The sequence below is a fragment of the Phaethon aethereus genome (assembly GCF_964289735.1).
Source record: "Phaethon aethereus genome assembly, chromosome: 4".
NCBI classification, from domain to species: domain Eukaryota; kingdom Metazoa; phylum Chordata; class Aves; order Phaethontiformes; family Phaethontidae; genus Phaethon; species Phaethon aethereus.
In genome coordinates this window covers 85,213,086-85,237,402 of record NC_138578.1, presented here as the reverse complement: position 1 = coordinate 85,237,402, position 24,317 = coordinate 85,213,086, and the positions used below count along the sequence as shown (strand labels likewise).

Below are 24,317 nucleotides of genomic sequence, written 5' to 3'. Positions count from 1 at the left end.
TCAGGAAGCACAGAGGACCTCTGCAGCCTCGCAGCAGGGCCTGGTCCCCCTGGAGTTAAAGATTTTGGCAGCTGGGCTAGAAAAAAGCTGAGGGATCCCATGTATTGCCTTCTCTTGCAACTCTCTCTTTGTTTGCCTCACAAGAAGTGACACATGAAGGGATCCAATTCTCTAGCACGTGTTGCTCGCTCTTCAGCTGTGACCATGTCCTGAGGCCAGAAGTAGCCTTGGTGCATTGATTTTTCCATCTATCCTACCAGGAGATGCATCCCAGTCTCTTGCTGAGCTTGATTGCGTCTGGGGTTGCTTCTGGGCTTCAGTCCCCAAGAGCAGCAGGCCCTCCCCTGCAGCCCAGTGCCCCCTTCCACCAGCGCCCAGGGCTTAGTCCTGTGCAGAAGGTCTCACGGAGTGTCAGCCCGAACGCTTGGTTAGCGTGAGCCCGTCGCTGGGCAGAGCCTGGGCTTTCCTCGGAGACTGGGAAATGCCTTTGGGCACCAAACCAGCTGTGGCTGGGGAGGGTGCTCGCCTTGAGGCTTGCTCAGCTTTGCCCCCAGGAAAGCGGCTCGGTTTGAACCAGAGCACCGAGAGATCCCTCTGCTCGGGCACCAGCACGGCTGATGAACTCATAGAGTCTCCTCCTGCCTCCAGCGCTGGCTTCTGGCTTCGAGCCTTGGGTGTTTTTCGGTCTGGGCTCCCTTTCCTGTAGCTCCCAGGCAGCCTCTCTCATGCCTGGTTTTCTACAGATTTTCTACAGATTTTTGACCTTTGTTAACCGCTGTCTAGCTACGGTGCTCCTGCGGGTCCAGCTGGTGGTCCCGGGGGGTTCCAGCGGTCTGAGATTGGCACCCAGCAGCAAAGCGCTGCGTTGATGCTGTCTGGAGCATGTGCCTGTCCCAGCCAAGCCGTCTGCCTTCCCTTACCAGGGCCCTGAACAAATGCAGCGTGGAGGTGTATAAGAAGGTGGGGATGCTGTACCCCGAGATGAGCGTCCATGAGCGCTCACTGGACTTCCTGATCGAGCTGCTGCACAAGGACCAGCTGGATGAGACTGTCAACGTGGAGCCGCTGACTAAAGCCATCAAGTACTACCAGGTCGGTCTGCGGAGCCGGGAGCGACGGGCTCTTGGCCACGCTCGGGGTGTTTCTGACCTGCAGGGTGGGGAACTGGTGCAGCCTCACCAGTGCGTGCCACAGCTGGAAATCGTGCCCTTGGATACATCGTTTGTGTGGGGCATTGATAAGCTGCGAACGAGCTCGTTGGCAGCACTTTCCTTTGGATGTCTTTCATCCCTGGAGCACGCAGGACGTGAGCCTGTGACTGCGTCACTTGCGGGCCGTGCTCTCCGTCCCTGGGAGGACGCCAGCAGAAGGGTTGTGGTTCTCCTGTCCCGGATTCCTGCACCTCTGTGCTGCCGGTCAGGGTTGCTGAGCCTTTGAATTAAGGGCCACCAGCTTTTTTGGAGGGCAGAGTATTCGCAGGGGCTCTGGTGGGGGTCACTGCGAGAGTTTTCACTTCCGATTAAAAGTTAGGCGAAACCCTCAGCGTTTGTTTCTTTTATGTATTTACTCGTTTGGTTTGTTTGCTTGCACGTGTGGAAACGTCTGAGGGGTGCTGACCTCTGCGGATCTCTCTCCTCACCTAGCATCTGTACAGCATCCACCTGGCTGACCAGGCTGAAGACTGCACGATGCAGCTGGCCGACCACATCAAGGTGAAGTGGGCAGAAATATCCTTGTTGCATATTTTCCATTGCCCTTTCTGTCCCCCCAGCCCCGAGATAATTTTGTGAGTTGAAGTGCCTCTTCCCCTCCTCTCCCCCTTGCAGTCACTTTTCCCCAGCTCCCGCACAGAGGAGGCAGAGAGGTGATGAGGGCTCCCGGGTCAGGGCGAGGGGAGGAAGATGTGGGGCCATTTGCCCTGCAGATGTCTGGGTAGAGATAGAAGAGCAGCAAGGAGTGCGGAGAACCCAGTGTCTCAGAGGGAGTGTTGTACTGCCCTGAGCTTCTAAGGGAAGTACCAGTGTCCTGTGCCCCACGAAGTAAAACAAAAATTGACTGAATGCCTCAACCTGTTTTCCTGCTCCTGTAAATCCTGGAGTCGTGGCAGGGTGGTGTACAGAGGGTCCGTTCGGAAATGCCCGAGGCCAAAGCCGCAGTTTGCCCTAGAGCAGCTCTCTTGCCCGGTCTCTGCTTTGCCCCGAGCTGACGGTACCTGTGTTTGTGCTCTGCAGTTCACCCAGAGTGCCTTGGACTGCATGGGGGTGGAGGTGTGCCGGCTGCGATCCTTCCTGCAGGTAGGACAGGCTCGGGGCGGCTCTGCGGTGTTGTGCTGGCTTCCCTTGCTGGCATCCCTCAGTCAGTTTGTCTGAGGTCCTTTCTCTGCTCCCCAGGCCGGGCAGGAGGCGTCTGACCTTGCCATCCTCCTCAAGGACTTGGAGACCTCCTGCAGTGACATTCGCCAGTTCTGCAAGAAGATCAGGCGCCGCATGCCTGGGACGGACGCTCCGGGTATCCCTGCGGCACTGGGCTTCGGGCAGCAGGTCAGCCGGCTGGCAGAGCTGGGCACCCTAGCGCTGCCCCGCGTGGGGCCGCGTTGGCCACGTACTGGAGGCTGCGGGCTGCACTGGGCTGGCATCAAACGCCGATAGATCACCGCTGTCCTTGCTGGCTCCAGGGAGGGAGCGTGCTGGTGTGCAGTGCCCTGCTTAAGCCGAGCAGCAGCCTGCCGCTCAGGCAGAGGAGGATGGCGCGAGCTGCGACGGGATGTGGTGTCTCTGGGCTTTGTGTTTTCAGCTGGGACGGAGACGTGGGCTTTGTACCCTGCTTTTCTCCAGCCTTCAGTTTCTTTTTACCTTTCCTGGTGCTCCCCATTTTCCCAGTGATGCTTCATAACCAAGTTAAAATCTCAGTAGCTGTCAGAGGAGCGTGCGGCCAGTGTTGTGCAGCCAGGAGCTTGCCCAGAGCCTGGGAGGTGAGCTGGCAAGCAGCCTGTTTGTCTCCGTCTTTCCCAACCGTCCTGTTTCTGCCCAACGTTCAGGTGTCGGACACGCTGCTGGACTGCCGCAAGCACCTGACGTGGGTGGTGGCCGTGCTGCAGGAGGTGGCCGCTGCCGGGGCGCAGATGATTGCTCCTCTGGCGGAGAACGAGGGGCTGCTGGCGGTGAAGCTGGAGGATCTGGCCTTCAAAGTGAGCGAGCAGGTGGGAAACCCCCTCCTCGACCGCCGCCGTTCCCTGCTGCAGTGGGGGGAAGCTGTACCCCGACAGACCCGCCCGCGAGCAGCTCCGGGTGGGAGAGCCTTGCGGAGGCTGGGAACGAACTCCTGGGAATACGGCCAGGGAATGCCAACACGCAGAGGGCTTTGTGGTCCCCTGCTCTGCGCTCTCCTTCCCCGCGGCTGCCTTTGCTCCGCAGCCGCACCAAAGGGCCTGCGGCCTCTGCAGGCCCGTGGCATGCTGGGGGAGTCGGGAGGGGGCTGTAACGGTGGCCGTGAGCCCAGCCAGGGGCACTTGCCTCTTTCTTCCCGTCTTCGCAGATCTACGGCACCCAGGGCATCAACCCCTACGAGTGTCTGCGTCAGTCCTGCAGCATCCTCATCGCGACCATGAACAAGATGGCCACGGCTATGCAGGAGGGAGAATACGACGCGGATAGGCCGCAGACCAAGGTGGGCTTCGGCTGTGGCAGCGGCCTCGGGCAGAGCCGGAGCGTCTGGGCTGCTTTGTGATCTCCCATGGTCCCGCTGCTGCCTCCCCTGGCAGGAGACTGTCTTCTGGGTGTGCTGCGGGGCAGAGAGCTGGGGAGGTGCAGCAGGTGCCCGCAGGACTCAGGGAGGCCGGGAACGGCATGGCCTCATCTGCAATTACTGGAATTGTTTGTAAAATAACAATTTTCTATCTTGTTGCCCTTGTCTCCGCTGCAGCCCACTCCGCCTGCTGACCTACGGGCAGCGGCTCTTCGGGCAGAGATCACCGATGCTGAGGGGCTGGGGCTTAAGCTGGAGGACAGGGAGACAGTCATCAAAGAACTGAAAAAGTCGCTCAAGATCAAGGTAAGCTGTTCTTCAGTCGACCTCTGCCTTCCTGGCTGGTCAGCGAAGAGCTGCGTGCTGCTGTAGTGGTCACGTTCATGCTCCAGCTGACTTGTTGCCTGCGGAGCTGACGGTCCCGAGCCCCAGCCAGATGTTGTCAGGGAGTCAGGGAGGTGCTGTCTGCCTGGTGCCTCCCGGCCAGAGACTTTCCTGGCCTTTCCCCGCCGATGTCCTGGTGCCTGGGTACCGAGCGTAGGTGCAGTGTGGGTAGGAGCTGTGATTTCTGGGCAGGCTCCCCCCAGGCGCTGCAAGGAGCTTTTCTTCGTGCCCACCGTCCCCAGGACCCTGGAGCTCTCTGATCTCTTTCCTGTCGCTCCAGGGTGAGGAGCTCAGCGAAGCAAACGTGCGGCTCAGCCTCCTGGAAAAGAAGCTGGACAGTGCGTCCAAGGATGCAGATGACCGTGTGGAAAAGATACAGACAAAGCTGGATGAGACCCAGACGCTGCTCAAAAAGAAAGAGAAGTAAGCGTGAGGTGGGGCTGCTGTTGGAGGGGCTCTGATGAGGACTGGAGAGCCGGCGATCCCTCGGGCTGGCTGGAGGGTTTGTGGGTTAGTGGAGGGGGGATGTTAGCGGAGGATCTGCAGGGGAACCAGCACATTTTAACGGTGCACGGCAGAGCACAGGCTGGCAGAGGGTCCTGGGAAAGGTCCTGTTCAGGTCTTCTTGTGGAAAGGGCCATTGTCCTGGCGTGTTCTTACTACCATTGCCGACGGATAAATACGTCCTTCGTGTGCTACGCTGCAATCTGCAGCAGAGGCTGGTGGGGCCCCAGCTCCTGGATCAGCAGGTTTGTGCTCGAAGCCCAGCAGCGGCAGGAGGCACGACACAGCCAGGAGCTCTCGGGTCCTGGAGCGCTTGCCTCTCTCCTTCGGAGGAGCGTCTCTGGCTAACCCCGTGACTCGGTGTGCTCTGCCCAGGGAGTTCGAGGAGACCATGGATGCTCTTCAGGCAGATATCGACCAGCTGGAATCGGAGAAGGTGGAGCTGAAGCAGCGCTTGAACAACCAGTCAAAGCGAACCATCGAGGGCCTGCGCGGTGCCCCTGCCTCTGGAGTTGCCTCCATTGTGTCCGGCATTGCCGGAGGTGCGTACGCAGAGCGTTCGGACGCTGCTGCAGCTGGTGTGGGGTATTTGCGGGCTGGAAGGGGAGCCTGGGGTGTCCTCCCGGCACAGACAGGGGTGTGCCCTGCGGTTCCTGTGATGCCTGCCCGGGAGGCAGCGCGGGAGCTCGGACTGCCAGCAGGAGCGAGCGGTGCTTGGGAACAGTGCTGCGATAGCCTGCCTCTGCCTGCCCGGCCGCCCCGCAGAGAGCCGGACCCCCGGCGTGGCTGGCAGGGAGGAGGACAGGAGGCGTTGGGGCTGTCACGACGACTGGGGAGTGCGGAAAGTCTGCAGCTCCCCAGCAGTGCCCGGCAGCTCCGTGCTTGGGCGGGCAGGGCAGTGGTGGCAGCTCTGAGGAGCCAGCTTGGGGCATTCCTGGGGCTGGGGGGCCCTTGGTGGTGGGGCAGCCTGCTCCGGCTGCCGTGGGCCGGTGAGTGCCAGTGCCGCCGGGCGCAGCCCGTGGGCCTGTCCTCCCACTGCGATGCTCCCGTGGAGGCGCAGCGGTCTGTGCCTGCCCGGTGGCGTGTCCTTGCTGCTGCAGGCAGCGTCCGCCTCTGCTGCCATGCCTCTCCAGGGCGCGGACGGGCTGTTCGGGCTCTGCTGCTCTGACCTGGCTGGCTCAGTGAATGAGATCTGATTTCTCCAGCAGCCCAGCAGCAAGGGGTGGGTTGATGGTGAGGGACGGGTGTTTGCTGAAGTCGCAGGCAGGGGTGTTAACACTGTCCTTGTCACTCTGCTTGGAGGACATGTCCTACAAGAAGTGCCTGGTGGCAGGAGCGGTGGCAAAGCAGGGGTGTGGGGTGATGGAAATGTGCTGGCGTCTTTGTCAGGAGCTCTGGCTGTAGGGCAGTGCCTGCCAAACTGAGAGCTCGGGTGTGCTTCAGGACTGTGACCAGGGCGGCTGTGGAGCAGGCTGACCCTCTGGCCCCAGTGATCTCGTGGGGTTGTGTTCCTGACCCTGAGAGGACCCCAGGTCCCAGGGGTCTAGCGCACACCGGATGCAGCACGAGCTGCCCCTCCAACCCCTGCACTGGGAGGTTGGGACGGAGCGCCTTGGAGCCGGTCAGCACGGATCACCATGCCTTCAGACCCAGCAAGAGGCGGCTGTTGCGGGCCAGCTCCGGAGGAGCCGTGCTGTGGGTGCACGCGTGTCCCGCTCGGGCTGCTCGCAGCCGCGCGCTCGGTCAGGGCTCGCCGGCTCCTGCAGCAGCAGCGCATGGAGTCCCCCTGCGCCGGCGGGTCGTCTGGGACGGTCGCTGCTCCTGGCGTCAGGGGTCGGCACAGGACACAGCCAGAGCTCCTCTGGCCATGGTTCCTCTCAGACTTGATCCTCGACTTTAATTCTGCTTCTTCTTGTCTTTCCTCTGGCTCCTCTCCTTGTACTGCAGAGGAACAGCAGAGAGGTACGGTACTGCGCCCCAGCATGCCAGTGCTCCCCGCCTCCTCCAGCCCCCAGAAGTGCATGCCAGGGGGGACTAGTGTCCTGAGACACCCAAGCATGGCCCTGGGGCAAGGCTTGGTTTGGGAGTAAGGGGAAGGACACAGGTCTCGCTCAAAGGCAGCGCTTGGCCAGGTGCCGAGCAGCCTGTGGTGCAGGGGAGCTCGCGGCTGGTGCGCTCCTGGACAGCACCGCGGGTCCAGGAAGGGAGCGATGAGCATGAAGCCGTTACGGGTGCAGTGTGACCGTGTGACTCCCGCAGTGGAGACACGTGTCCCCGGTGTGCCCGGAGCCTGGCACAGCCCCACGTCTTCAGGAAGTGGGCACCGGGAGTGCCTGGTGCCGGGCTGCTGGGGAGGCGGCGGGGGGTGCGGTGCCGCCCCGGCCAGCTGGCGTCTCGGCCTTCTCCACGGGAGCAGGACGGGAGGTGCCGCATGTTCGTGATGGCTCTGTCGGTGCCTGGCCGCACACAGGCAGACGCTGCTTCCCCTGACGCTGCAGACACTGGTCCCGTTGCTGAGCCTGTCCGCGTGTCCAGCGCCGCTGTAGCCCCGCGCTCACCTGCGACGGTCGCTCACGCTGCTGTTGCTGTTCGTGCCCGTCTGCAGGTGTCGGTGCCGGCCAGGTGACGGGAGGTGGCTCAGGGCCCGTCCAGGTGAAGGACTCGCCTCTTCTTCTCCAGCAAATCGATACCCTGCAGCTTTCCATCAAGCACCTCAAGAATGAGAACAACCGGCTCAAGGTGAGGTGCGGGGAGGTGCCTCGCCCTGCGGCAGGTCTCCGGGCGCCCGCAGCGTTGAGCGGGTCCCAGCGCGCCAGACCCCAGGGCTCGGATGTGCCATATGTCAGGAGGTCGAGCAGGAGCAGAGGGGAGGGCAAGGCTGGGGGGAGCGTGGTGCCACGGCACAGGGCAGGGCGATTGCCCAGGGGCCAGCCAGAGCAGCCTGATGGTGATGTGCTCCCTCCAACGCCACAGAGCAGCTCTGCCGTCCATGCTGTGGGTTTCCTCAGGAAAAGAAACGGGAATGGCGAGGGGCATGTTGGGCTCTGCTTTACAGAGAGGGGCTCTGCGAAGAGCCCAGCCATTCCCACGGCGGGAGGCTCGGGCTCTGCCCTGGCAGCACGGCAGCCCGAGGGAAGGGCCATCCTGCAGCGCTGCGGCACTGCTCGGTGCGCTCGCCTTCCTCCGGCAGCAGGCTCTGGGCTGGGGGCTTGCGCGGGGTTGATGCCCGCCTCCGGCTGATGACAAAGTCGCGTCCCAAGAGGCCAGGGAGGGAGGTCCCCGTGGGACACAGCATGCGTGGGACGAGCTGGAGGAAGGGCGCTCAGTCCACAGCATCTGGTGTGGTCTGGAGCACAGCTGTGCTGCGGAATCACAGCGAGCTCTCTGCTCTCCGCCAGTGATGAGCTTTGGCTCCTTTGAGGAAGGGGCTTTGGCTTCTTTGGGGAAGGGGCCGAGCCGTTGGTCCGAGTGCGGGGTCAGCGGCCAGCAGAGCCGGGCGTGTGCTGGTGGTGTCACTGCCCGGCCTTGGTCCCTCCTTCAGACCGGGGACTCCACATGCAGGCTGATTAAGGCATTTATTGATTAATGAATGCACTATGAGGAAATGGGCAAAGCAGCAAATAATGTAATTAACTGAATAACATTCCACTAATATTAATTCACAGACATATAATTATGCAGATTGTTTTGCACAACTGTGAAGCTGTTAATGGTAGCTCTTAAATCTAATGAGTCACATTCGTGGCCACTGTGGAGTTACGGTTCTGTAAGTAGAGGTGCCGACCTGTTGCCCCCTCCCCAAGTCTCACCCGTGCTCAGGTTGTCCAGGGGCTTCCCCCGGTGTCCTGGTGCCTTCGGGATGTCACTGCTCTCCATGGGCATCTGTGCTCCCACCCTTGGAAGATCCACCCCCTGGTGGTTTTGGCTATAGTTTTATGCCCTTTTTCATTTGGGCTCCTTTTTGCTGCCTTTACACCACATTTTCTCTGCTCAACTCCTTCCTGTCCCAACTGACCTTCTCCCCGTTGGTCCCAGGGAGCCCAGATGAAGATGGAGCTGGCCAGCCTGACACCTCTGCAGGTACCCAAGATCTCCCTCCCCAAGAACAAGCAGGGAGAAGGTCTGGCCACACACACGCTCTATCGCAAGACCAGCCAGCTCCTGGAAACCCTCTATCAGATGAGCGCCAATGCCAAGGTCGTGGACATGAAGCAGACCAAGTCAGGTAGGTCCTCCACAAACGTTCCTTGGCTGAAGCGTCTGGGGAGCCAGGGGGTCTCGGGCAGCTGTGAGTCAGACAGAGCTTGGCCCACGGTCTGTGAGCAACCTCCACGTCTTCCCTCTGCCCCGCGGAGGGACCGGCACCTCCTTCACTTCTATCCAGCATCCGGAGCAGAGTTTGCTCCAGGGCAGAGCTCCAGCCTACCCGTTGAGACCTGTCTCCAAGGGATCTGCTCTGGTGGCAGCAATCCCAGGTTGCCTGCGCTGGCTGGGCTTCCCTGTGCAGCAGGGAATGGCCTCGTGCCCCTGCGAGGCGGCTGCCCCACTGGCTGCGGGCATTCGTGGCTGGGGACAGTGTGGCACCGGTTCAGCGCACAGGGGTGAAGCCGCTCCCCACAGTCAGCGTGGCTCAGCCTCTTCCCTGCGGGCTGCTGGCGGAGCCGGGAGCCTCTCGCTCTCCCCTAAAGCCTCCCCTGGTAACAAAGAACTGGAGCTGGCCGAGCCGGCGCTCTGCACATGCCGTGTGGCCTGCAGCCCGTGGCTGGAGGACACTTTCCTCCTCCCTTCTGTAAACTTCTCTCTGCCCTGCGCCAGCGTTCGGACGAGCCAGCGTGGCGGCGGCTGTTGCCTCGCTTGTGCTGCGGTGCCGGTCTGCGCCCAGCCCCGGGGCTCGCCCTCCGTCAGGGCTGGGCGCAACGGGCCCCGGTGCGCCGTGTTGGTGGCATTTGCAGCAAAGAGCGCTGGACGAGCGCCGGTGCTGCCGTTACACCAGCGCAGCTTTGTCCTCGTGCTGGGACAGCCCCACGAGGCGCCTGCGGCTCTTGCCTCCTGTCTTCCGCAGCAAGGAGCTCGTCGGCGCGGCTGCTGGAGCAGATGACCCGCCTGTGGTCCCTGAAAACCAGCATCGACACCCTGAGGGTGAGGCAAGCTCCTTCGTGCCACCTGCACGGGCCGGCAGCGGGTGGCTTTCCAGCTGCTGCTGGGGCGAGGTGCCGGTGTGGGAGGCCGGGGGGAAACGAACAGGCACGTCTCGGCGTGGATGCTGTAGCTGGTGCTGCCAGCACCGACGCACCACGGCGGTTGTGGCGGTGGGGGCAGGCGCCCTTCCACTCCTCCAGCAGAGCCGGGTTTGACCCCTCTGGCTCGTCCCCGGGGCGGTGGGTGCGGGGCCCGGTGGGGCGGTTCTGGAGGTGACCTGGTCGTGCTCTCCCCTCCGCAGGATGACGCCATGAGGGAGCTGGTGCAGCAGCAGCTGGGTGCCAGCGTCCCCACCAACTTCGGCATCTTCCCCTCCTCCTCCTTCCTGAAGGTGAGACCCTTGCTCCCGCGGCGATGGCGACCTGCGGGCTCCGTCCCGATCCCCGGGGCAGCCGTCCCATCCCGTCCCGGGGGGTCGCCGGCTGCCCCCTGCGACCGGCCGCTCTGCTTTTGCAGGCCAAGCAGGAGCAGGAGGAGGGCATGGCGTGCTGTGGCCGAGTGACCTTCCCCTGCGCGCCGGGGCAGCGCGGGGCCCACCGCCTCCTCCTCACGCCCGAGCTGCTGCGCCAGCTGCGGAGCCAGTTCGCCGCCTGAGCGGGGGTCACGGCCCCGCCCCGCTGCCCCCCGGGCCCGGCCGCCTTTCCTGCCCGGCCCCACGCGCGGCGAGGAGCCGGAGCCGCTTTCCCCGGGAGGGGAGCCGGGGGGTCGCCGCCTCCCCGCCCGCACCCCCGCTGCTGTCAGACACTACGGCCGCCAGCCCCCGGGACCCCCGCGGCCCCCGGGGCTGCGCCCCCCGGCTTCGGCACTCGCGCTCCCAAATAAAGCTGCCCTGAACCTGCCCGCGGCCCCGCGCCTTCCTGCGCCGGCACCGGGGTGGGGAACCGGAGCGGGGGGAACCGGAGAGGGCGACCGGGGGAGGCGGCGTCGTGAAACACGCACCGACCGGCGCGGCGTGGGGTGGGGGCGGAGCACGGGCAAGGGCGGGAGAGGCGCGGATGGCCCCCATTGGCCGGGGGGCAGGAAGGGGCGGGCGGCCGCGGCACTTTCTGAGTCTGATTGGTAGAAGGCGGCAAAGGTAGGGAGGACCGCCCCGTCCTCTAGTTGATTGGCTGGTGGGCAGCTCCGTCGAGGACAGTCTGCGATGATTGGTGGGGGGTGCGGAGGGGTAGCCGCTGATTGGCCGCGGGTGGCCTGGGCGGGTTTCCGGCGCGGCGCTGCCAGTTCCGGACGGTGGTGGCGGCGGCGACGGCGGCAGGATGGTGAGTGTCCGCGGGGCCGGGCCGGCCGCATCCGCCCGCATCGCGCCGGGCCGGCGCCCGTGGGGGCTGGTGATGGGCATGCGCGGGCCCGGGGCGCCGCGGAGCCTGGGCCTGGGGCTCCTGTGCTGCGGCGGGGCGGGGGAGCGCGAGGCGGGCGGGGAGCGGGGCCTGCGGCCGCCCCGAGCCGCCCGTGACCGGTGCCCGTGCAGGTGCTGCTCCACGTGCTGTTCGAGCACGCCGCCGGCTACGCGCTCTTCGCCGTGCGGGAGGTGGAGGAGATCAGCCTGCTGCTGCCGCAGGTACGGGCCGCGGCCGCGTAACCGGGGAGCGCGTCTGCCCTGCCCTGCCCGGGGCGCGCGGGCCGGGGCTGGGGGGGCTCGTTCCCTGCGGCCTGACCCGCGCCCCCGGGCCCCCGCGCAGGTGGAGGACAGCGTCCTCACCATCGGCAAGTTCCACAACGTGGTGAAGCTGGTGGCTTTCACGCCCTTCAAGTCGGCCCAGAGCGCCCTGGAGAACATCAACGCTGTCTCCGAGGGTGAGCGGGGCTGGGGGGCTCGGGGGCGCCGGGGCCCCCCCGCCGGGACCCGCGCAGCCCCGCTGACCCCACCCCGCCCTACGCAGGGATCCTCCACGAGGACCTGCGGCTCCTGCTGGAGACCTCCATGCCAGCCAAGAAGAAGAAGGCGCTGCTGGGGGTCGCCGATCCCAAGATCGGGGCGGCCATCCTGGAGGAGCTGGGCTACCAGTGCCAAACCGGGGGTGTCGTGGCCGAGATCCTACGGGGTGAGTCCGGTTGCCGAGGGGCCACCCCGGGGGGGACATCAGGAGCTGGGGCAGGGGGGGTCGCTGCCGTCGGGGGCTGCCCACGGTGACGGCTGGGTCCCCCACAGGGATCCGCCTGCACTTCCATGCGCTGGTGAAGGGCCTCACTGCCCAGTCGGCCTCCAAGGCCCAGCTGGGCCTCGGCCACAGCTACTCCCGCGCCAAGGTGAAGTTCAATGTGAACCGCGTGGACAACATGATCATCCAGTCTATCAGTCTTCTGGACCAGCTGGACAAGGACATCAACACCTTCTCCATGCGCGTGCGGTGAGCGGGGTCCCTGGGGCGGGAGGGCGGCGCAGGCCCCACTCCCCATGCTTACCGCAGGCAGCTGCTCCTCCAGCTGCCTGTACAGAACGGGGAGGCAGAGCAGTGCCTTGAAGCGCCCTGGCCAGGTCGACGGTGCCCTGGCTGGCGTGCATGTGGGGGGACACATGGGCAAGGTGCACGGGCAGGGTCGGGCTGCGGCGTTAACGCTGTCCCCACAGGGAGTGGTATGGGTACCACTTCCCCGAGCTGATCAAGATCATCTCTGAGAACTACACCTACTGCCGGGTGGCCAAGTTCATCGGGAACCGCAAGGAGCTGAGTGAGGAGAGCCTGGAGGCGCTGGAGGAGATCGTCATGGACAGCGCCAAGGCGCAGGCTATCCTGGAAGCCTCCCGCTCCTCTATGGGTGAGTGCCAGCATCCTGGGGGGTGAGCTGCGGCAGGAGGGGTCCTGTTCACACCAGGAAGCGCGGGGGGGCCTTGGCCATGTGCTTGGTGCTGCTGAGCCCCCAATGCCTGTCTGTGCAGGGATGGACATCTCCCCTCTCGACCTCATTAACATCGAGAGCTTCTCCAGCCGCGTCATCTCGCTCTCCGAGTACCGCAAGGGCCTGCAGGAGTACCTCCGCTCCAAGATGAGCCAGGTGGCTCCTAGCCTCTCTGCCCTCATCGGGGAGGTGGTGAGTGCGAGCGTGTGCGTGCCCCGGGCTGCCCCAGGCCGCGGAGATGATGTCTCAGTGAATCTGTCAATCCCCTGAGCTGTCATGCTGACACCTCTCACTGCTGATCCCCGGCTGGGGGGGCTGCGCATGGCCTGGAGCCAGGCTCTCGCAGCGGAGGGTGGCTATAACCCCCCCTCTTCCTTCCCAGGTGGGCGCCCGCCTCATCTCCCATGCCGGCAGCCTGACGAACTTGGCCAAGTACCCGGCCTCGACGGTGCAGATCCTGGGGGCCGAGAAAGCCCTCTTCAGGTACCGCTGCGGGGTGGTTGCGGTGATGGCAGGCCCCTGGGCTGCTGGCTGTGATGCGGTGGGCCCCTGCTGCGCATGATCAGCCAACCCCAGTCTCTGAGCGACCACCGTGGCTTTGTGTCTTGCCTGGCGGGGCCCTGCCCCGGGCACCCCAGAGGTTAGCGGGGCCGTGGGGGGAAGGCGTCCGTCCTGGGGGTTGCGCTGTGCTGCCTGCGGACGAGAGCCAGGGCTGCAGGGGAAGGAGGGTGGGCAGGTCTGGGGGTGCCCTCGGCCCCAGGTGCTCCATTGCTGCCCCCCAGCTCTGCTGGCCTTTTCCAGGGCGCTGAAGACGCGAGGGAACACTCCCAAGTACGGGCTCATCTTCCACTCCACCTTCATCGGGCGAGCGGCCGCCAAGAACAAGGGGCGCATCTCTCGCTACCTGGCCAACAAGTGCACCATCGCCTCCCGAATTGACTGCTTCTCAGGTGCCTGCAGGGCCAGGGCGGGCAGGGTCTGGGGTCCCGGGCGGCCTCTGCGATGATGGGAATATTTTTCGTCAACAGCATCTCACTGTGTGAATGGTGACGACTCTGGTCTGAGCGGGGCAGGGCGGGGCGGGCGCCGGGGCAGGCGGTGTGGGGCACGGGATGCTGAGCCTCTCTCCATTCCCGCAGAAGTCCCCACCAGCGTCTTTGGGGACAAGCTGCGGGAGCAGGTGGAGGAGCGCTTGGCCTTCTATGAGACGGGGGAGCCGCCCCGCAAGAACCTGGAGGTGATGAAGGAGGCTGTGGCAGAGGTAAGGCTGCTGGGGGCCGGGTGGGTGGGCCGTGCTGTCGGACATGATGTCACCTTGCCATCCTGACCTGCTGTGGAGGGAAAAGACTGATTTAATGAGGCTGATCCGAAGGGGGCCGTGGGGCCAGGCCCTTGGGCCCAGAACTCTCCCATGCGGATGAGCTCCCTCTCTGCTCCGGCAGGCCAGTGAGGTGGTGGCGGAGGTCAGGAGGAAGCAGGAGAAGAAGGAGAAGAAGAAGAAGAAGCGGGAGAAGCGGCGGCTGGAGGCCCTGGCTGCAGCCATGGAGGAGGTGGAGAACTCTGTGCTGGAGACGGAGGTGAAGGCAGGGGCTGTGGGGTGGGAGCCCCCCAGTGAGGGGGCTGGGCCAGGCCCAGCCCTGGTGTGCTGTGCGCTGGGCTAGCTGAGCACTGGGCCCCAGTTCTTCCTTGCCTAGCTGTCCTGTGGCCGAGCGGGGTTTGTGGGGTGGTCTCAGCCCCACAGGGGTGGGGGAGGCAGGACATGGGGCAGCCACCCAGCTCCCCAGGCCAGGCATGGCTCCTGCTGACCCCGACTTTGCCTGCAGGAGAACAACATTGAGCCCAAGAAGAAGAAAAAGAAGCAGCAGCAGGAGCTGGAGGCTGAATCAGAGCCGGAGGAGAATGGGTTGGAGGAAGAGGGCTTGCCCAAGAAGAAAAGGAAACTAACAGTAGAGGCTGACCAGGAGAAGGAGGAGAAGGAGGAGAAGAAGAAGAAAAAGAAGAAGAAGGAAAAGGCCAGGGACTCAGAGGAGGTCTAGGGGAGCAGGGCGCAGCTGGAGCGGGCCATACTCCAGGAGCATGGACTTGGGGGCCTGGCAGGTCAGCTCAGCAAGGCCCCTCCTCTGGCTGCCGGCATCTCACGGCAGCCGCCTGCCCAGTGCTGTCACGCAGCAGGGTGGCTGCATTGAACGCATTTTTGGCAGCCAGCGCTCTGGGTGAGTGCTTTGCCTAGCCATGGCGCTGGGAGCTGGTGGGGCTGCGCTGGCGCTTTGCTGTGCCGCGTGCTGCGTTGCCTCCTCGAGCTCCCCTGTGGCCCCTTCCCCTGGGGCGCTTCAGGTTGTGTGTGGCCTCCGCCATGGGGCTGTGGCCGCAGCCCTGCCATGCTGGCAGAGACTGCACAGGCAGGAGCCAGCTCGGTGTGACGGAACCTCAATAAAGGGCTGAGGTGGTTGTTCATCCTCCTCGGTCTTGTTTTGCTGCCGCAGCCAAAAGGGCCCAGGTAGGAGCTGGGGGCCCCTGGGGCAGATTTGCCTCCCCTCACCTGGCTGGGAGGTGAGCACATTGTCCCTGCTCCTGGTGCAGGGCCTGCACCATCACGCTACCACAGCCATCCTTCCTTGGCTGGGCTGGGCAAGGAGGGAAGAGACGGCACCGTGGCGGGAGCGCTCCTGGCAGAGCCCTGCCATGCTGCAGAGGGCACTTTTATTAGAGGGAAGCGATAAATTACCGGGTGGGAGCAGGGAAGACGAGGTGAGGGGCCCTAGACATCCAGGGCAGCTATCACAGCTTGGGTGAAATCCAGGGATGTGGCGTAGCCCCCCATGTCCGCCGTGCGCACCTGCAAGGAGAGGGGAGCATTAGGGAGGAGGGAAGGGGTCCCTGCAGCATGGCAGGGACTCCCTGGTCCTAGGCTGGGTGCTGTGGCTGCAGGACCAGGGCCCCTGTAGCCCTTTGCAGCCCCTGCTGGGCCTGTCCCTAAGGCCCTGTGGAGGAGGAGGCTTGCTGGAGGGAGCTGAAGCCCCCTGCCCCAGGCCGAGCTTCTGTGCACCCCATCTGTCAGGCTGCCCACAAGCGCTGGCTCCAGCTCCCTTGGCTCAGTGGAGTGTCACAGCACAGCCCCACAGCAGGAGGGGGCTGGGAGCTGTGGGCCCCACTGCCAGTGCCAGAGGCAGGAACTGAAGCAGCAGAGGATTCCCCAGGCTCACCTACCCCACCAGGCTGGTGGGGCAGGAGGCGTGCTGAGCCCTGTGCTCGCTGCCAGCCCAGCTTCTGGCGCCAGCCAAAGAGCTCCTGGCAGCTGCCCAGGGCTTGGGCCAAGCCCGAGCTGCACCGGTGCAGTGCAGGGGCACAGCCAAGCAGGGAACAGCACCTGGGCCAGGCAGGGCTGGAGGGAAGTGCTGGAAGTGCTGGACCCTTTATTTGCAAACACAAATACAAAGCACAGCAGTAACGACACATCCCAGTCGCTCTCTCACGCACACAGCTCTGGCCAAGCCACAGAGCCTCCATGGTCCCAAGGGCTTCTGCAGCCCAGCCCCACACGAGCCACGGGGGGCTCACAGCACCGTGGGGCAGAGCTGGGGTGCTGCCACAGAGCCGTGCAGCTGTTGGGACAGTCCTGGGCTCTGCCTGCTGTGGGGCAAGCGCTTGCTCCCTGGCCCTCAGAAACGAGCCACAAACAGGTGAATGGGGGGCAAAGAGAGCAGCCCCCCAACCCTGCACCACTCCCAGCAGGCAGGAGATGACAAAGCCTCACAACCGATCTCACAGGTTTGCGCCAGAAAGGGCAACCTCGCCCTGCGCGAGCAGCTTGTCCTTGTGCCTTGCTGGATGCGGGGCCCGCAGCCCTGTGGTCCCATTTATTGCTAAAGCCTCTGTGGGCAGGAGAAGGCTCCTGCAGTGACCCTGGTCCAGCTGCCCGCTGAGCTTGGGGCTTGTGTCGCCCCAGGGGGCCCCGAGATCTGCACTGCCCTCATCGCACAAGGGGCACAGCAGAGCCGCCATCTCCGTGAACCGGGGGGGACCCCAGGGACCCTCACTCAGCCCCTCCAGCAGTCCCCGCTGGCAGCAACTGGGGGCAGTTACTGGGCTGGGCAGGAGGAGAGCCGCTCTTCTCCTCCTGTTCCTCCCCCGGGGCACCAGGGAACCTTGGCCAGGGCGCAGGGAGGGGGAAGGACGCGCTGCGGGGCTGTGAGCTACGGGAAGCTGCTGCAGGGCGCAGTGAAGTCCCCGACTCCGCGGGGCAAGCGGGGTTCCTAGGCACCATAGTGGGGGTGCAGGTTGTCAATCACAGACTTGACGAAGTCAGAAGTGGTGGAGTAACCGCCCAAGTCCCGTGTCCGAACCTAAAAATCCAACACAGGGAAGGGGAGAAACAAGGGAAAAACGTGATCGTGAACCGAGTGAAATGACTGCGAGAAGGGAGAGGAGAGCAGCTTCCCTCTGCGCACCCTGCCAGAGACCCCAGCGGGGCGGCACACGAGAAAGAGCCGTCTGACGTCCCCCAGCCCTGCCAGACCTTCCCTAGCCAGCAAGCACCGCTCCGGACAGCGGGGCAATCCCCGAGACAAGCGCAGAGGGGCCGACTGCAGCTGACCGCAGCCACAGCTGCGGGCACACAGCTTTCTGAGCTGGAAAGAGGCGAGGAGGTCAGAGTCACACGGCCGTCAGGGAGAACGCAGAGCAGCTCGCTACCACGAACGCTCGCACACCTACAAACACGCGGCAAGGCCGGCTGCCCAACACTCACTTTTCCGACTTTGATCACCTTCTTCACCGCATCCGCAATCAAATTGGAGTGAAATTCCAAGCTAGTGAGAGGAAAGGAGCCACAGCTCAGCCCCTCCATCGGCCGCCGCTGCCCCCATACCCTGGCAGGGCCGAGGCAGCACTGCCTGCCCCCCATGTCAAAGGCACCTACTTGAGATGCCGCAGCATGTTGGCGGCCGAGAGCAGCATGGCCGTGGGATTGGCGATGTTCCTGCCCACAGCCTGGGCAAAGGGGTGGCGGGCACCCTGTGGGAGAAGCCATGGTGATGGACCACCTTCCCCACCCGTCCCCAGCAGCCCCCTCCCCAATAACCTGGGGTGCTGGTATGGCATGGCAGCCTCCCGGGAGCCAAGACTCCTCACCATCTCGAACACGGCGTACTCGGCGCTGTAGCTCTCCCCGGGAACCACACCGGCGCCGCCCACCAAGCCAGCTGCCAGGTTATCAATGATGTTCCCGTAGAGGTTCGGCATGACCAGGACGTCAAACTGGTAGGGGTTCTGCACAAGCTGCACGGAGGGAACAGGGGGACGCTGAGGCCCTGCACACCCAACACAGGCTGCAGCAGCTCAACAGCCCTCGGGACAGGGCAGGGTACATGAATCTGGTGGAGCAGCAGAACCCACCGTGCCTGAAAACATCCCCAAACTGTGCTCAAGTGACAGCTGGGAGCACAGAGAGCCCTGCTGAAAGGCCTCAGGAGCCACAGACCTACATCACCTGGCAGAGTTTTGCAAGCCCAAAGACATAGTTGTGCCAGGGGAGGTTTAGAGTGGATATTAGGAAAAATTTCTTCACCCAAAGGGTCGTCAAGCACTGGAACAGGCTGCCCAGGGCGGTGGTGGAGTCACCATCCCTGGAGGGGTTTAAAAGACGTGCAGATGTCTTTAGGGACGTGGTTTAGTGGTGGACTCGGCCGTGCTGGCGTAACAGTTGGACTGGATGATCTTAAAGGTCTTTTCCAACCTAAATGACTCTGTGATCTAAATGCCCCTGCAACCTTCAACCCCTGCAGCTGGTGCCCTCAGCTGGAGCAGAGCAGGGAGAAGGCTCCTGTCTCATGCAAGGAGCAAACCTCGGGCCACGGCAGCCACCTGGACCTGCCAAGTTGCCAGTGGCAGCAGCTTTTCAGGTTTCAGACCTTTATGGCTTGGCTCAGCAGGCCCAGCAGCAGCAGGCAGTGCAGAACGGCTCTGGGGCAGGGAAGCAGGATCCTCACCTGCATGCAGCAGTTGTCAATGATCATGGTGTCAAATTTGATCTTGGGGTACAGTTCTGCCACTTCTTCACAACACTGGAGGAAGAGCCCATCGCCTAATTTCCTGAGACACAAGAAGCACGTTAAAGGGGCTGCAGGACAGCAGCGAAATCGTTACAGCAGCAGGTAATCCAGTAAGGAACTGGTGTCCTACCGCAGCAGGGCCAGGGAAGGCAGGCAACCCTAGAGCACCCCACCCCACCGCACACCCACACCCACAGGTGGGGAAATCAGGGCCCAGGGGGAACAACAAGGGATCAGCTTTCAGTGCCAGAGCTTTTCCCCTTCTTGGCTGACAGCCTGCAGGATGCAGCTGTCAGGCCTCAGCAAGGCTCATGCTGGAGGCAAGACCATAGAGAGAGAGAAAAATGCTATTCCCAGGGAAAGCCCAGCCTCTCTGGAACCAGACTGGCATTGCTCCGATCGGGATCAAAAGATGAGAGCAACAAGGTCCAAGACGTGACAGCGGTCGCGCGTCTGACAAATCAGGCAGCGCTCCAAACCTGCTCCTGCAGCACTCACATAATGTTGGCTTTGTGCACAGCCGTGACCTTAGAGCGCCCTTTCTTGGTGGCGTAGTCAAAGGCGAACTTGGCAATGCGCTGCGACTTGGCCCGGGTGATGATCTTCAGGCACTCGATGACTCCCTTTGCGCTCTGGAAAGGAAAGGGAGTGTGAGCAGCCGTCACCCGCGCCAGGCAGCCCAGCACCCCGCCTCACCAACCCACAGCACGCTGAACAGGCCCAGCACTTCGCGACAGAGATGAGGTGTCTTTGCCTGACGCTGGATCACCCCCCCATCAACAGCTTCAACACCCATGTCCCTTTTTCATGGCATTATCCCTCCAGCAGCCCACCACCATCCTCGCTGGGTCTGCCTGTATCCATGCCACTAAATAACTCTCCTCATCCACTCGCTGTCACTTGGTACACCATTGCTGCTCCAGCCAGCTCCTCAGCCGTGCTGAACAGCTCTGGTACGGAAAGCAGGAACGTGTCTCCAGCAGCGAGGAAAGCTACACTTCCCAGGGCAGGTTTCCCTGTCCTTCGAGGCCAGCAATAACCCCAAGCAGAGCACCCGCATGCTGGAGCGAGGCTCCTGTACCTCATGTTCCAGAGAGCTGTATTCTCCCTCCGTCTGCTCACGAATGATCACGAGGTCCAAGTTGTTGTGGCGTGTTTTATAGCCTGGTAAGCTCTTCACATGAACAACATTTGCAAACAAGTCTAATTTGCGCCTGCGAGAGAAGCAGCAGCAGAGTCAGCGTTTCATCGTAAGCTATTTCTGGGGCAGTGACTGTTCCCTACAAGTACTGGGGGTAACAGCTGCTCACGGTGCAAACAGCTCCCCACCTCCTAATGTGCCTTCCCATAGCTGTCTATCCACCTACCTTTCCCCTCACGGGCCATAAGCCAACCACACCTCGTCACAGCACGGCTTCGATGAGCCTCTGTCGGGCAGGCCACCACTGTCCCTTTTCCAGCCTCCCACTGCCTCCTCTCCAGCACCCCCAGGGAAGCAGCAGCAGGATCACACTCAACAGAGGCAGCTCCTGGCCTCGGGCAGTCCTTCAGGGTCTTCTGCTTCCCGATAACGTATTAGTTTCCCATCTGTGCTGGACCCACTCCCTTCAGCCCCCAGTTCAGCGGCAGAATGCCATGACCAAATGCAGTACAGTTTTCCCAGCGACTGACGCGTCAGTTGAGGGACCGGGCTTACCTGAGCCTCATGTCGTAAGAAGCCAGCTCTCCCTTGTACTCCATGGGCGTGTGGATCTTGCCTGCGGGACGACACGGAGCAGGAGTAAGAACACAGAGCCCGGAGCGCACTGCCAGCTGCTAAGGACTGTCGCCTGGGTTCAGGCAAAGGGCAGCCAGGGTCGGGACAGGGGCTGCTTCAGGAGAACCTCAGCCAAGCGCGGAGACTGATCTCCTGCTATATGGGGCCCTGACAAGGCCCTTTGCTTCTCTGCGCCATAGTAGGAGATCTCGTTTCAAAAGCAGAAGCTGTATATAAGCTCCCCTTTGGCAAGTTCACTAACTGCTTCAGTAATTTGCCGCTTAGCTTAAAGACAGCATATTATTTCCTTCTCTAGGCCCTAACCACAGAAATTCCTGCCCTCTGAAAGCACCTAATGGTGTTGAGATAAGGCAACATTTCCTGCCAGCAGAGCGGAGAACCTCTCCTTGCTGGACAGACCGCTAGCACCAGTCCTTACCGATAAGGGCCACTTTACTTTCCTTCATAGAGTCAACCACCTGATCCAGTTTTTCTTCCGATGCCATGTTCTGCACCTCACTCAGGTGATGCTCATCGAAGATGACAGGCACACTGGCAGCCTGCAGGAGAGATGCAGAGAAAGAGCTACTGCCTCGTCAGATCAGAACTCGGCAGGGAAGTTACGCTACGCGTTACAGAGGGCTGCTGATGCGGGGCTTGGAGAGCTGGGACACGACACCTTAAGTGAGAAGAGGGAACCTGGACCTCTGGGTCACTTCAGTTCCAACTGAACAACCATGATTTCTGTCACCTTCAGCACCAGGACTCCCCTTCCTTACTGTAATTATAGTTTCACCTGCATAACAGATATCATGGCATACAACTCCACATTTGCTGCCTTTGACATGACAGAACTTGTGTGTTAGAAGACAGAACTACTGACTTCTTCCCTGAGCTCTGACGCTGCTGTCTGAGAGCAGGGCTCATCACAGGTTAGGAAGTTGGTCAGAAGGATGTAAAGGGTTCTGGACAGCTGGACAGTGACAGCCCTGGGGCCACGCTCCCGACAGGAGCGGTGAGGATGGCCTGTGTGCTCCCCCTCACCAGCCCGGATAGCATCAGTGCTTGCTGCTGCCTCGGCAGAGGGAGAAGGACCAAGCAGGAGGCGGACCCAGACTCTGCTGGCTCCAGGACACAGTCCCAGACTGGGAATATTTTCACACTGAAGAATGGGACAGCTTGCAAGACTGCTGCTCAAGCTGAACCTATTTACGGAAAGGGTGAGATCCCAGGATTTTCACAGCTGGCTCTCTTCTGAACTGGAGGAAACAGACAGGTTTGTCTTGAAGGGTGTCTGATCAGCAGCATCTTTAAGCAACTCTGCAGCTGCTGCTCCTCCCTTCTCCGTCCCCCCCGACCCCCGGGGGGCAGGAGCCGTTACCTTGAACACCTCCTTGACAGCGTGCATGAGCTCCGGGCCCACCCCATCTCCGGGCAGCATGGTGACCTGGAATGTGCTCTCAGACTTCGCGTTTTCTGACTGTGCGGAAAGCAAAGAAGAGTCAGACCTTCTGTTGCACCCCAGAGCCTAATCCAAACAGGACCCTTAGCCTGCAAGCAGCAAACTAGAGGAAGGTTACTTGCAACATGAAGAATATCCGCACCCATAGCAGTTTTCAGAAACAAAAACTTACTACAATACTAACAGTGAGCTTTAACTTGAAGAGCTCTTGCTCCTGTGCTGTTATGAACACACCATGCAGCAGAGACACCTGATATCCTGCGAGCCGCTGGCAACCTAAAGACCTTTTCCTCATACAGCATTTCCAGGTGCAATCTCTCCCTCTGCACAGCAGAAATCCTTCTAACTGGGAGCTAAGAGCACAATCTTGTGTTGTTAAATTTTCCCTCATTTCTACTTCATATCCTCAGGATCTTCTAAGCCTCCCTGCACAAGTCTCACCTTCCTGGTGTATTCATCGTCTCACAGCTTTTTGTTGAGCATGCTTTTTTTTGGTCCTGAACACAAAATCAGTCTCAAAGGTAATTCTTGAGATGTTCCACACGTGATGCACCTCCAAATCAATGCTGCCTGCTCCCCGCACTTAGCTGCCTCCTATTTTTACACAGTCCTTTTACTAATCCCCACCTTCTTTAGTCAATAATTCCCTGTACAGAGCTGACCTACAGGCACAGGATTTCACAGAACCAGCCTCAGAGACTACACAGTCACAGTAAGAGATAAGAATTTCACCTAACAAACAATTGATTTGAACAACAAAGCGAGTAAACAAGCAGCAAAGCCATATGACACGGGAAATGCACATGCGTCAGTGACATGAAACATGACACGTGGGAAAACAGTGACCACAGAAAGGCAAAATGAAAGCATGAGTGTGAAAAGAAAGACGGTTTTCTTTACTTTTGATTTGTAGTATCTCAGAGAACACAACCACAGAGTCACATTCAAGGGTAGAAAACCTCGCCTACCATTCAGCAACTGAATTTCAAAAAGGGGCCAAGCATCTGCAGAGGGAACCGCAACAGAGGCCCAAGCTTAAGGTTAAAAGAACACAGTCTAGTGCCAAACCCTTCCCTTTAGTGACTTAAATAATAATGTGAGACATCTTCATTCACAAGCGGGAACCGGGCACAAACACACCACCCTGTCAGCCCGAACGTGACTGATGTTAATTCTCTACCTGGTACCAGGGTTGCTTCTCCCACTCTTAGTTCCATAGAAAACAACTCGCCTCTCCAGCACAGCTCTTATTTCCTGACCACAGAGTCTGAGTAACGCTTGCAGGTGCTAAGCTACTACTTGCTCTGACCTTATCCAATCTCTACTAATTGTCGTGTTATTTCCTGTGTTATTTTACGTTAGCAATACAGGTAGATATAGCGAAGTTAAGATTAAACAGCAAGGACTGGATCAAAAGGATTTTCACTACTGCATTAACACTGCACTCTGGCTAGTGGTTTTAGCTGTATCAGCACAAAAACGCTCACCATTGCAACCCTGCCAGCAGCCCCTGCACACAGGCGAGGCAGAGCCGGGAGCCAGAGGGCCAGAGAGGAACCTCCGGGGAAGGAGGGAGCAAGGCCAGAGAACACAGTCCTCTGAGCGAGAGCAACACTGTCACCACCAAGCGGAACCCGCGCGGGAGCCCATGGCAGGGAGGGCATGGTGCTTTCCAAGCGCACCCGCAGGGTGCGGAGCAGCAGAGACCCTCTCCTGAGAAAAGCAAGCCCGATCCCACCCGCAGGAACCATCTTACGCCTTTTAGGTGGTGACAGGGTCCTGCGATGGCTTTCTGCATCCTCTGGCTACGCAAAGCTCCTCCCGGGAAGCCCCCACTCTGGCCCCCTCGTGTGCCCAGCCCCACAGGCTACGAGCACCCCCTGCCCCAGCCTAAAAACAGCGACAGCCTTTCCACCTCCCGGGGACCGCCGCTGCCCACTCCCCGCCCTGGAGCGAGTGCGGGGGCTGCCCGCGCTCCAGGTGGGCCCGGGGACTCGGGACCCCCGCTCTTACCTTGGCCCGCGGGATCTGCTGGAGAGCAGCGGGGGCGCGCAGGCCCCTCCATACCCCGAGGCTCTGGGCGCGCAGGAGGCCCTGGGGCGGAGGCAGTGGGAAGGTGAGACACCCCAGCCCGCACACCCGCCTCGGTAGGCATCGTCCGCCCCCAGCCCTAGACCGGGCCCTCGCCCCCACAGCCAGAGCCCCCAACCCGCCTGACCCCCCCGATCCAGACCGACCCCTCACCCCCGCAGTCGGACCCCCCCCACCCCACCCCTCACCCCCACGGCCAACCGCCCCGCGTTGAGCGCCGCCATCTCGCCGCCCCACAATGCACCGCGGCTGCGGCACGGCGCAGGCACGTAGAGCGGGAAGGGCGGCG

At 61.9% G+C, this 24,317-nt stretch overlaps 3 protein-coding genes across 3 annotated transcripts in view; 2 read left to right on the top strand and 1 right to left on the bottom strand.

The window, feature by feature from the left end:
* Positions 1–10,490, top strand: part of DCTN1 (dynactin subunit 1) — a gene marked incomplete at its 5' end in the record, with an annotated part of 59,503 nt that extends 49,013 nt beyond the window's left edge. Inside the window, 15 exons of the mRNA XM_081999395.1 lie at positions 924–1,092; positions 1,644–1,712; positions 2,232–2,294; positions 2,391–2,540; positions 3,038–3,199; positions 3,535–3,666; positions 3,922–4,050; positions 4,409–4,551; positions 5,008–5,174; positions 6,580–6,594; positions 7,238–7,371; positions 8,668–8,857; positions 9,695–9,771; positions 10,073–10,162; positions 10,288–10,490. Coding sequence (XP_081855521.1) covers positions 924–1,092; positions 1,644–1,712; positions 2,232–2,294; positions 2,391–2,540; positions 3,038–3,199; positions 3,535–3,666; positions 3,922–4,050; positions 4,409–4,551; positions 5,008–5,174; positions 6,580–6,594; positions 7,238–7,371; positions 8,668–8,857; positions 9,695–9,771; positions 10,073–10,162; positions 10,288–10,425 — 1,828 coding nt within the window. The 3' untranslated portion in view covers positions 10,426–10,490. The remainder of the gene's footprint in view (positions 1–923; positions 1,093–1,643; positions 1,713–2,231; positions 2,295–2,390; positions 2,541–3,037; positions 3,200–3,534; positions 3,667–3,921; positions 4,051–4,408; positions 4,552–5,007; positions 5,175–6,579; positions 6,595–7,237; positions 7,372–8,667; positions 8,858–9,694; positions 9,772–10,072; positions 10,163–10,287) is intronic.
* A 597-nt stretch (positions 10,491–11,087) lies between these two features.
* On the top strand, positions 11,088–15,007 carry NOP56 (NOP56 ribonucleoprotein; the record flags this gene model as incomplete). Its single annotated transcript, XM_081998940.1, has 12 exons — positions 11,088–11,240; positions 11,300–11,389; positions 11,511–11,625; positions 11,712–11,873; positions 11,981–12,179; positions 12,401–12,588; positions 12,710–12,861; positions 13,052–13,152; positions 13,471–13,619; positions 13,809–13,930; positions 14,112–14,246; positions 14,493–15,007. The coding sequence occupies 12 exons, from the start codon at positions 11,088–11,090 to the stop codon at positions 14,703–14,705; spliced, it is 1,779 nt and encodes a 592-aa protein (XP_081855066.1). The 3' UTR covers positions 14,706–15,007.
* Positions 15,008–16,836: 1,829 nt separating this feature from the next.
* On the bottom strand, positions 16,837–24,252 carry IDH3B (isocitrate dehydrogenase (NAD(+)) 3 non-catalytic subunit beta; the record flags this gene model as incomplete). Its single annotated transcript, XM_081998870.1, has 12 exons — positions 16,837–17,012; positions 17,417–17,477; positions 17,588–17,682; positions 17,800–17,946; positions 18,657–18,759; positions 19,218–19,351; positions 19,801–19,933; positions 20,416–20,476; positions 20,915–21,035; positions 21,857–21,955; positions 23,951–24,031; positions 24,217–24,252. 12 exons carry the CDS (start codon positions 24,250–24,252, stop codon positions 16,923–16,925), a joined length of 1,161 nt encoding a protein of 386 aa, XP_081854996.1. The 3' UTR covers positions 16,837–16,922.
* Between the last annotated feature and the right edge of the window lie 65 nt (positions 24,253–24,317).